The 12,299-nt window shown below is 46.1% G+C and overlaps 1 protein-coding gene across 1 annotated transcript; it reads left to right on the top strand.

The window, feature by feature from the left end:
- Positions 1–412: 412 nt before the first annotated feature.
- On the top strand, positions 413–11,514 carry mfsd11 (major facilitator superfamily domain containing 11). Its single transcript, XM_036148295.1, has 14 exons — positions 413–682; positions 2,960–3,094; positions 3,174–3,229; positions 4,212–4,319; positions 4,398–4,477; positions 4,555–4,651; positions 4,846–4,904; positions 5,005–5,164; positions 6,614–6,657; positions 6,736–6,801; positions 9,068–9,193; positions 9,269–9,443; positions 10,841–10,976; positions 11,052–11,514. The coding sequence occupies exons 2-14, from the start codon at positions 2,999–3,001 to the stop codon at positions 11,211–11,213; spliced, it is 1,365 nt and encodes a 454-aa protein (XP_036004188.1). The 5' UTR covers positions 413–682; positions 2,960–2,998; the 3' UTR covers positions 11,214–11,514.
- Positions 11,515–12,299: the final 785 nt, after the last annotated feature.

Below are 12,299 nucleotides of genomic sequence, written 5' to 3'. Positions count from 1 at the left end.
GGCCAGGTTAGATTATTCAAAATATTTTTATTCTTTAGGAGAATGAATTCAGGAGAATGAAGCTAAAGGGATACGAAAATAAACTTGTAATATTACAAAACAAAAATACTACGAATACAAATTATATTCAGAGATTAAAGTCCCTCTGATACTGTTTAAGTGACTGAGTAACTGCAGATTTGCCCCATTTAAGATGGCGGACGCTCTGACGCATCGCAGCATAGGCAGAACCCGCCCAATGACGCGTCTATGTATATAATGTCTATGTAGCTAGCTGTTAGCCATCGGCATTATGGCTGTTAGCTAGCTGTTAGCTAGCTAGCTATCTGGCGATGACTGTTTGTGTTAAAAGCGCGGGGTTGTTGCTCCTCTGCGTTGTTTAAATGCTTTCATCTGATCGCCATGTTGGGATGAATCATTAATCAAACGAATTAAACGGGTTCTGGTTTGACCGGAACCGGATGTAGCCGTTCGCTCGTCAGCTGACTCATCACATGACTCCCACAGCGTCTGTCCGGTTTATACCGGAGGATCTGCCCGTTTCTCCTCAGGGAACTTCTGCAGGGAGGACAAGCGGCAGGAAAGCTGGCTGCGCCGTCAGGAGGAGCATGAAGCTGAAGGCCCAGTGAGGAGCAGCAGCAGCGGGGCTGAACTAGCGAGCTACGCCTGCTTTCTGTCGCCGGTGAGCCGTTTACTGCTTCTGTCATCTGACTCAATGCCATATCAGCTTAGAACATGACAGATACCCGATTTATGATTATTAAAACGATAATATAGCACCGTTATGGTGTCCAGATGGCCATAAAACATCTCTGACTATTTCTTTAGTGAATGTCCTGCTTGTGGTGACCCTAAATCCTGCTGTTTTAGTACCTGTGGACCTGTCCACAACCTTTAATATCGTGGATCACAATGTTTAGCTGTTTCTACTCAAAGGTTCTGCTGTGATTCTGACCAGAGGAACTTTGGGTCCAGTCTTTGTCACCGTGGGGCTCCTCAGGGCCTAACCCTGGGTCTCCTGCCTTTCCTTTTACACATCCTGCCTGTTGACTGGGCCCCAGATGATGAGTGTTTTCTGTAGGAGCTACAGCAGAAAAGAAATCTCATCAACAAGGTCCTGCAGAAAAGGCTGCTTCTGCCCAGCGTCTGCCATTGAAGCTCTGGTTTCTTAATAACTTCACCTCCTGTTTACCTTCTGCAACTTTTGTTCTGCATTAAACAACAGGTGTCAGCAAATATATTACAGACAGATACTTAAATACTTAAAAAATGAATTGTATCAGAGTTGGAGGCTCTGACATTAGTCCTGTAGAGAGGGATATGAGTCCTGTTACACAGCTTAGCCCCTCCCTCCCCTCATGAATCTCAGGTAGTGAGGTAGTTTTGTGCAGTGATTTTGAGGCTTCATTTACAGAAATATGCAATTTGATATTCCTGAGAGTGCAAATAGGCAATAACAGCAGTTTGATCGTAACATAATGGACATTTTAACATTTAACATATTGATGGACAATTCCTCAGCAGAGGAGCCATCGCCCTCTGCTGAGAAACTGCAGCAATAACAGCAGATTGATGGTAACACGTTGGACCATGAACCACATTTATGTTTAGTTTATCCATTTAACAATATTTATTGATTTATTTCATTATATAATTTTATTTTGTGACATTTTTAAGATACTTTATGTACTTCAGGGACTTTCTTTCACAAAAGAGTAAACAACAACTTAAGTTCTAGTCCTCTATTTTATAATAAGTGTAACCACCATATCTACATAGACTAAGCTTGCATCGCATGAGGAAAAAAATCCTCCCAAAGCCGGCTCTCCTGCGTGACATCAAGGACTCATCTTGAATTTCGGGCATAAAATCTTTACTCTGGCGGAGCGAGCGACGATCTCTCCCACTCTGAAGGAACTGGAGCCAACATTGCCAGATCTGCTTATTATAAGCAACTTGTTTTTCTCTAAAGTTGCCTTTTCCTGGTCATCTCGCTGCGCAACAAGCACTAATTTAGCTATAATTTGGCTCTTGTTGATTTAATTAAATTCCATTTATTTCTATGGTGCCAATTCCAACCCGTCTTAAAGGCTCTTTTCCAGCTTCAGTTCAGTCAGATCCTCCAGACAGATTATTCAATTCAATTCAGTTTTATTGATTTAGCACCAATTCATGAAAAATGTCATCTCAAGGCTCTTTCCAAAGCCAAATTCAACCAGAGTTTTCTCTCCAAGGAAACCCAGCAGGTTGCATCCAGTCATTGACCTGCAGCATTTGGTATTGAGCTGATGGCTTTGCAGCAATCCCTCATACTGAGCATGCATGAAGCGACAGTGACCCAGGAGTACTTTCTATGTTGGAGATAAGTGGCAACAAACAAGTCACAACAAACAGCTCATTAGCCTAGCAATTAGCCATCACGCTAAAGCCCCAGACTAGCAATGAAAAGCGCCAAGTCATCTTTTCATGTTTCTGATGCAGGACAGGACGATAATTCAATAATAATATATATCGATAAATAGACGTGTGGTTCAATAGAAAAAAAGGGTAAATAAAACTTTCAATAGAACAGTTTTCCTTCTTTTTGCATTCTAGCCAATCATGTAGGTTAATACTGCAGTCACTACATCCTCCCAACCAATCACAGACCCAGGAGCGCTCCTTCACCAATCAAAGAGTTCAGAGCACGTGTTTTTCTTAATTTAACACTTACAGTTTGGTAAAAAACTGGTTGAATAAAGGTTGCGTGTGTGAAGTCAGGGCTTTTCATTTAAAAACAGGCCATTAAGCAACTGCATAAAATGGCCAGGGCTGCACTAAAAATCTAGGTTTTGAATTTTTTGATTATTATCGATATCGATCAATATTTCTATTTTATCGAGGTGATTTTTTTTTTTTTTTTTCGTATCTCCGTTCAGCCTCAACCCTAACTCTCCTCTGCACTTCCTGTCTGTTGCAGGAACTTCTCCCAATTTGGGCGTCGAAGAGATCTTTCAAAATGGGTCCAGATGGGAAGAAGCTGCTGAACATCATCATCCTCGGCTTCGGCTTCATGTTCATGTTCACTGCGTTTCAGACGTGTGGAAACATAGAGGTGGGTGGATTTCCTGCCACTGATGCCAGACCAGCAGCTGATGCTCCAGCTGAGTGTTTTTCTTTCTTTGTGTCTGCAGCAAACTGTTATCAAGAGCTTCAACAGCACCGAGTTTCATGGGAGCGGCTACACCAGGTAACCTGGGAGGGTCATGGATGAAAAGATCACATCTGTAAAAGAGAAAGGTTTTCACGGCCACTGTCTGCTTTGGCAGGTTTAAAGTCTGACTAGTTTGAAGTCTCTCCCCTGGCAGTTCAGTTTTATTTATATAGCTCCTATCCACATCACGTCATCTCAAGGCATTTTATAAAGTCAGACTCCATCAGATCCTCCAGGTTGGTGAGAAAGTTTCCTCTCTAAGGAAACCCAGCAGGTTGCATCAAGTCTCTCCAAGCAGCATTCACTCCTCCTGAAAGAGCGTAGAGCCACAGTGGACAGTCGTCTGCATTGTTGATGGCTTTGCAGCAATCCCTCATACTGAGCATGCATGAAGCGACAGTGGAGAGGAAAACTCCCCTTTAACAGGGAGGAGAACCTCCAGCAGAACCAGAACCAGGCTCAGTGTGAACGCTCATCTGCCTCCACCCACTGGGGCTTAGAGAAGACAGAGCAGAGACACAGAAAGCTCAGAAGCTCACATTGACCCAGGAGTACTTTCTATGTTAGAGAAGACAGAGCAGAGACACAGAAAGCTCAGAAGCTCACATTGACCCAGGAGTACTTTCTATGTTAGATGGTAATAGAGGATGATCTGCCTCCCCTGATGATGTCACAGCTAACAGAACGCCAGACCAGGTGTACCTTCTATGAAGAGAAAAATGACAGAGAACAAAAAGTTAAAAGGTGAAATAACAACAAACAATGCAGATTGGAGAGCAGTAGGAGAACTCAGCAGAGTGAGAGAAATAGACCCTGATGTCCTCCAGCAGCCTAAGCCTATAGCAGCATAACTATAGAGGTAGCTCAGGGTAACATGAGCCACTCTGACTAGAAGCTTTGTCACAAAGGAAAGTTTTAAGACTAGTCTTAAAAGTAGACAGGGTGTCTGCCTCATGGACTAAGTTAGGAGAACCAGGCGGCTTCATTCTGACATCTGAACATCTTCTAGCTCTGACAGCATGGCCATCATTTACGGCGTCTTCTCTGCGTCCAACCTGATAGCGCCCTCTGTGGTGACGGTGATCGGGCCCCAGGTCTCCATGTTCCTCAGCGGGATTCTATACAGGTACGCTAAGTGGCAGATCTGAAGCTTCTGGTGCTGAACCAGACCGATGACAGTCTGCATGTTTTTTTTTTTTTACAGCGCTTACATCGCTATGTTCATCCAGCCGTTCACCTGGAGCTTCTACACGGCGTCTGTGCTGGTGGGCATCGCTGCTGCAGGTACAGGCTCCATATCTGAAGATCGTTCCTTCCTGTTTCTTCTTCCTGGTGCTAATATTCTGGTTGCTGGTCTCCAGTTCTGTGGACCGCTCAGGGAAACGTGCTGGCCATCAACTCCTCCGAAAGCACCATTGGCAGGAACAGCGGCATCTTCTGGTCCCTGCTGCAGTTCAGGTAAGCCGGAGCAGAACTGTCAGGTGGAAGGAAAGGACTCGTGTTCATTGCTACTCCGTTCCTCTGATGGTCCGAATAAAACCCAATGCAGCTGAGTCTGCTACCAGAGCTGTCCTGGTTCTGGCCTCAGAGGTTCTCCAGAGAACCACCAGCAACCCAGCTTTAGTTTCACGGCCTGTCTCGTCTGTCTGCAGCTTGTTCTTTGGGAATCTCTACATCTACTGCGCCTGGCACGGACACGAGCGCATCACTGGTACGAGCCGGTTAGCGGCGCTTTGTTCACATGTGGCTGTTTCACGCTGCTCTGACTCCTGCGGCTCGTTTTAACGTCTGACTCATGCTGTCCGTCTCAGACAAGGACCGCAGGACGGTCTTCATCTCGCTCACCGTCATCAGTTTGGTCGGCTGCTTCCTCTTCTTCCTCATCCGGAAGCCCGAGCCGGAGTCTTCGTCTCGCTCTGAGGTGACGGAGTCTCTGCTGCAGGACGAGTCCCTCAACGGCTCCACGGACAGGTGAGGTTCTGATGTTTACTTTGGACCGGGGAAATGTTCTACATTAGACGGGAGCCAATCAGACGCCTCCTAGGTGCCGAAGATTTACTCCTCAGGTTGTTCTGGCTGATAAATTAAATACATGGCTGACAAAATAAAGGGATTAATAACATCCTAGGTCTGAATGAATGAAACATTCTTATTAAATACTTTACAGTAGGGGTGTCAAACTAATTTCTATATGGGGCCACTTTGGCATCATGAAGTCATTAAAAAGCCGGTTGCATGTAGATAGACGACACTTTTCATTTCATAATTTCATTCCTGTTCACATAGAAGTATAAAAAAATGCACAGTAACATAAAAGTAGCACCTTAGGCCCAGTTTATACAGTTTATCTGCAAAAAAAAGTTTATATTGGGGTGAGTTACACTTTAAATTCATCATTCTGCATCTCTTTTTCTCTTTCTGGACATTTCTGGGTTGTTTTGATTGTGTTGTAGGGAAACTGACCTCTAGTGGCAGGATACTGTTACTACACAGTTAAAAAAATAAACATTCACTACAGGAGACACAGTTTTAGCCAGTTTATACACTTTAAAAGGATATAAGCCTCTACTTTATGACATGATATGCATTTTTTAGGCTCTTGAGGGCCGGATAATTTACCTCGAAAAAAAGTGAAGTGTCTCATTTGTTCCGAGACAGTCACTCTCATCAAAAGCAGCAACAGTAAGCGGCTCTACGAAATGATTACACAGCACATTTTCCCACACATATCCGCCTGCTTCAGCCATGTGTATGGAGAAAATAGTCGATTTAAAGGCACAGTTTGAATGAATGCCTTGCTATGTGCTTGAGAATGGCTTTGTCGTCATTTAAACCCAGGTTTGAAGTCCTTGCAGTCCTTCTCTCATTAAGCCATAAAAAAATAAAAAGTCAGGAAATTGTCTATATACTAAACTGTGAAAGATTGTTGTTCTCTATTTCAAAAAGCACTTTAGATTTTAAAATGCGTTCTATAACGTTCTATTTTTCTCTTATTTCTTTATTTAAAAAGTCAATGTAAAAGGTGGATGCATAAACACCTGCATTTTAAATGCTGTTTAAAGTAACAGATTATAATTAAAAATGTCTCCAGACCTTTACTGGTTGTTGGATTTCTTTATTCGGACCCCGCTGATTTTTAATTAGTGACCCCTGCTTTACAGAGTTGAATGTGCTGACAACAAAATCACACAAAAATGATCATTTATTAACCCATGGATGTCTGGATTTGGAGCCACACTGAAAGTTAAAGTAGAGAAACAGGCAGGATCCAGCTTTGATGTAACGTCCTTAAAGTAGTATGAGGCTCAGCAGCGTGGGTGGCCTCCACCTGCCTGTAGGACCTCCCTACACACCTGGGAGGAGATGTTGGAGACAGAAATGCTGCTGGAGATCTGAGTGTCCCCTGTTTTGTCTCTGCAGCTCGTCCCAGCCGAGCCTCTGCTCTCAGGCTCTGGATGCTTTCGGTACGATCGTCAGAACCTCCTCCTCTCTGGCACCTCAGCTGCTCTCTGCAGGTTGTTAACGTCTGGCTTCTGTTTCAGTGAAAGCCGGTAAAATATCCGTCACCAGAGAAATGCTGCTGCTGAGCGTCTCCATAGGATACACAGGTGGGTCAAACTGGACGCGGTCTGCCATCTTTAATGGACCCTCTCAGGTGAAACAACCTGGAACCAAATGGACTATTAATATTATATTTTATTTGTATAGCACACTTTAAAATCTTGCGACTTCTCAAGGTGCTTCGTAACAGATCTGCGGCGGTCTCCTCTGTCCAGAGCTCTGCTGACCTGAGTCTTGCCGCCATCTTGGCGTTCTTCTTCAGCCCGTCCCTGGTTGGTGCACAGCAGCAGCTGCTGGTTGGTGCACAGGTGCAGCTGCTGGTTGGTGCACAGCTGCAGCTGCTGGTTGGTGCACAGCTGCAGCTGCTGGTTGGTGCACAGCTGCAGCTGCTGGTTGGTGCACAGCTGCAGCTGCTGGTTGGTGCACAGCTGCAGCTGCTGGTTGGTGCACAGCGACAGCTGCTGGTTGGTGCACAGCTGCAGCTGCTGGTTGGTGCACAGCTGCAGCTGCTGGTTGGTGCACAGCGACAGCTGCTGGTTGGTGCACAGCTGCAGCTGCTGGTTGGTGCACAGCGACAGCTGCTGGTTGGTGCACAGCTGCAGCTGATGGTTGGTGCACAGCTGCAGCTGCTGGTTGGTGCACAGCTGCAGCTGCTGGTTGGTGCACAGCGACAGCTGCTGGTTGGTGCACAGCTGCAGCTGATGGTTGGTGCACAGCTGCAGCTGCTGGTTGGTGCACAGCTGCAGCTGCTGGTTGGTGCACAGCTGCAGCTGCTGGTTGGTGCACAGCTGCAGCTGATGCTCGCAGGTCGTTGCTGATGTGCTTCTGCCTCGGCGTCGTGTGAAGGTTCAGGTTTCTGCTGCAGAGCTGCCAGCAGCTAAAACTGCTGCAGTCACAGAGCTTCTCACACTGATGCCGACGCTCCGGGCTCATGGCTCAGCTCAGCAGAACCTCTGGGAGATTTAGTTTTCCATGACTGCTGAAAGTGGGTCATTTTTGACTGGTTCTTAACTTGGTTTAGACTTTGGGCTTAATCTGAACATGTTCTGATTACTGTCTCTCTCCTTTGACTTCCTATCAAACAAAGAGTCCAGATAACGGCTCGTCCATCCAGGAGAATCCTACGATGAGTTAGTTTCAGCACAATAATGAGGTTTTATTGGAAAAGCTGCTTTTTTGGTCATTAAAACACTGCCTGGGTGCACGATGCTCAATATTGGTCAACATTTCTTCTGCAGGCGCTTCGCCTGATATCTGCTGCCTTAACCACAGCCGCACACATAGTTGGACCTTTATGGTGCGGTAAAACCATCTGGGTCAACCTCAATCCCTAGTGAGCTGAATCTGTTGAGGAGGAGGAGATGAGCCTGATCCGATAAATGTTATCAACTATAAGATAAGATAGACTTTATTGATCTCACAGTGGAGAAATTCACCTGTCACATCGGCTCAATAATCAAAAGAAGGTGCATTAGGTATATACAGTGCGTCCACATATAAACAGTGGATCGAGGAAAAAAATAAAAATAAAGTAGAGATTTAAGATGACTTATGTACATTTAAGGTGACTTATATAGATATGGATTTGACGTTGATGTATTAAAGTGGTACCAGGTAAAGCTTTTATGAAATATTTCAAATCGTCTGATTTTAATTTATCTGGTTTTACAGTTTTAGTTTAATGTTGTTGCTAGTTTTGGTTTGGATTAAACTCCTTTAAACTGGTTTGAACTCCTTTAAAACATTATGAAACCAGTTAGAATCTGGTTTTATACTGGTTTAAAGGAGTTTAAACTGGTTGGAATCTGGTTTTATACTGGTTTAAAGCAGTTTAAACTGGTTGGAATCTGGTTTCATACTGGTTTAAAGCAGTTTAAACTGGTTGGAATCTGGTTTCATACTGGTTTAAAGCAGTTTAAACTGGTTGGAATCTGGTTTCATGCTGGTTGAAACTCATTTAAACTGGTTGGAATCTGGTTTCATGCTGGTTGAAACTCATTTAAACTGGTTGGAATCTGGTTTCATACTGGTTTAAAGGAGTTTAAACCGGTTGGAATCTGGTTTCATGCTGGTTTAAAGGAGTTTAAACTGGTTGGAATCTGGTTTCATACTGGTTTAAACTGGTTGGAATCTGGTTTCATGCTGGTTTAAAGCAGTTTAAACTGGTTGGAATCTGGTTTTATGCTGGTTTAAAGCAGTTTAAACTGGTTGGAATCTGGTTTCATGCTGGTTTAAAGCAGTTTAAACTGGTTGGAATCTGGTTTCCCACTGGTTTAAAGGACTTTAAACCAAACTAACTGTGTTCTCTTGCAGGTCTTGAGCTCACCTTTTACAGCGGCGTGTACGGGACCTGTATCGGAGCCATGACCCGCTTTGGGTCCGACGCCAAGAGTCTGATCGGTATCTCTGGAATCTGTATCGGAGTCGGCGAGATCCTAGGTGAGCCACCTGTCCTCCATGGAAGCTCTGCAGAGGGACAGCATGGGTCATCCAGCTCTTTCCCTTTCTCACCAGGAGGGGGCGTCTTCGGGCTGCTGAACAAAAACAACCGGTTTGGGAGAAACCCTGTGGTGCTGCTGGGACTCATCACTCACTTTGTTGCATTCTTCCTGATTTTCCTGAACATTGCCAGCGACGCTCCGCTGGCGCCGGAGGGCGGGACGGACCTGAAGGCTTTCATCACACCCAGGTATGAAAAGATGCAGAACCCGTTCTCCTGCGTCACGCTTTCATCCGGTTATGGTCTGCTGCCGCCCGCCTGTCGTAGAGTCAAATTCCAAGACTTCAGAATCATTTCTTGGATAGTTTTGATTGTTTAATAACTTTGTAGTTAAAAGAAAAATGTCTAAGCTCTTGTTTCGAGGTGCAATCAGAAGTCTGAGGCATCTGAATGAATCTGCATTTAATCAGAAATAGATGCTCTTCCTGCCCAAAACTCAGTTTGTCAAAAAATGGGACCAGTAAAATGAATTTCAGCACAGAAATGCAGCTACGATTCATTAAAGCGGTTCAGTTTGGTTTATTTATGCAGCGCTGGGTCACAGGTTGGGAAACAAAGCCATTTCTACGGCAACATCCCATCAGTCCGTACCTGCAGACTGATCAAGCGCTCGCTGCATCCATTCCTCTTAGATCCAGGTATCCATGAGGACGTCCGGCCAGGTAAGCCGTCAGGTGCGTCTGATCCCGTCTGCTCTGTGGGCGGAGCATGGCTGCTGCTCTTTAGCTGCTGCGTAGTTTCATCGTGTGCCAGTCATCACTGAGCCGTGTTTATCATTAGAACCTCAGGCTGGTTCAGGTTAGCTCGTTTGACCCAGCTAGAGGTTTTCCAGCCACCTTTCATCTCCAAGCTTCCCTTCGTGTTTGAAGTTTAGTTTTCAGAGTCAGTAATGAGCAGAAGATCCTTTAAACGTTCTCTGAATGTGGCTCATGGACCAGTTTCAGACAAATTCATTCAGAGGTGCAACAAGTCATGCCTGCATGGAAATGTTTCTAACCAGAGGAGTGATTTCTGCAGGAACCAGGCAGTAACCTCATCTGGACTAATGGGAGACCATTAGGCGTGGCCAGGGCCTGTGCTACAGACCATAATCTGGTCTTCAGAACCAGCGTAGGTGGTCCTCAGCATCCATTTGAGCGCTGGGTTTAGGCTGCTGCCATCGGGGCCAGATGGAAGCGGAGCTCCGTTCCTCCCTCAGCTGACGGCTTTTAGATCATTCCTGATCAGCCGTGCTGCCTGGAGTTCTGATATCATCCTCTAAATGTTCTTTATAGGTTCTTTAACAGTTTGGCTGAGAGCTCGTTTTGTTGATTCTGTAAGTATAAATAGTTTTTCAGTTTTCTTTCCAGAGTTTCTGAATGCTTTAATGAAACTGATGGATTTCTTTTCGTTGACGAATGAAGAGACGTGAATCGGTTCTCCTGCGGTTCCTCCCTGGTCTACAGGCTGAGGTTCTCCTGGGAGAACGTTCCAGCTGCAGGCTGCTGTTCCGGGGGCTCGGCTCTGATGGAGCCTGAGGAGGATTGTTGGACATGTTGATGTCGGCGCCTCGTTAGCCTTAACGAGCTCGTTGCTCTCTGTTGCAGCGTGGGCGTGGCGTTGCTCTGCAGCTTCCTGCTCGGCCTGGGAGACAGCTGCTTCAACACGCAGCTCCTCAGCATCATCGGCTTCACGTTCCGCGACGACAGCGCCCCCGCCTTCGCCGTCTTCAAGTTCATCCAGGTGCCGGTCCAGAGTGCGACGCCGGGGCCGGGGGGGCGTGGCTCTGACTAACGTGTCGCTGTGTTCTCCCTGCAGTCCATCATGGCCGCCGTGGCGTTCTTCTACAGCAACTACCTGCTGCTCCACTGGCAGCTGCTCATCCTCGTCATCGCCGGCTTCATGGGCTCCGTCTCCTTCTTCGCGGCCGACTGGGTCGCCGAGTCCAGGAAGAGGGACTCGGACTACGACAGCATCTGAAGCAGCAGAACTGGAGACGGACGGCGTGGTCTGGGTTCTGCTGAGCGGCCCGGTTTGGCGCTGGAGCGGACTCTGTGTGTTCACTGTTTGGTCTCACTGTAAACTTTAACACGCTTTGCTTGGTGGTGGAGGCTTGTGATTAAAAGACGATCCACGGGACGACTGCTGCTCGGGCCGGACCCTCAGAACCGAGTCCGATTCATTCACTGAGAAAGAGGGAGCCCTGGTTCTCCTGGGTCGGTTCTCCTGGGTCACCGTGGTTCTCCTGGCTGCTTCTCTAATGTTCTCCTGGTCCAGTCCTGGTAGGTCTTCAGGTCCACATGATGAATGGATCAGAACTCTGTCCAAATATTAACCAGTTATTTCATATTAAAGGTTTTATTGGGTTTTGTCCTCAATCAGGAGTCCGCCTTTCGGTTCTTGATAAGAGGACCAGCGCCAAATTAGATATAAGTAGTTTTCTGGTACCAGAACCAGCAGAAACTGAAAGAGATGGCACACTGGAAACAACAGAACCAGGATGATCCATCTGGATGTGAAAACGACTCAAACTTTCACTTTTTTGCCTTGAAGTCAAATAAAACAAAATCAAGACAAATTGAACCTTTGGGTCCAGAATAAAAGCCGGTTTGGTTCAGTGGGAGTATCTCAGGTCCAGTGGGGTGCCGGTTCGGCTTCAGAACCTTTTTTTTTGTCCCTCATCATTTGGACCCATCATCAAAACAACTGGAAGCTGTTTGTCCAGTAGCAGTACCGGTGGGAGAACCACAGAAGCAAAGGCTGGAAGAACCGACCCGGTTCTGTCAGCTGGAGTCCAGATGAATGTTTCAGCCCGGTGGTTCTGGTGGTTCTGGGAGGCGGCCGTCCTCCTGGCTGCTGCCTGGAGCCCATCTGAGGATTTCTCCCTTTTTTTCAGATAAAGCAGAACCCGGTCCGGTCCGTCCCACGGTTCGCTGCTGATCTCAGGGCCGCTTTCTGATTTAATCCACGACAATAAGGGAAATAAAGCATAAAGGGAAGTTTATGCTGAATGTAATAATTACGAATGAGGCGAGCTTGTTTTTGATACCAATAAACCTTATTTTC

Source organism: Fundulus heteroclitus, chromosome 16, assembly GCF_011125445.2.
Source record: "Fundulus heteroclitus isolate FHET01 chromosome 16, MU-UCD_Fhet_4.1, whole genome shotgun sequence".
Classification (NCBI taxonomy): domain Eukaryota; kingdom Metazoa; phylum Chordata; class Actinopteri; order Cyprinodontiformes; family Fundulidae; genus Fundulus; species Fundulus heteroclitus.
This window is presented reverse-complemented; position numbering and strand designations above follow the sequence as displayed.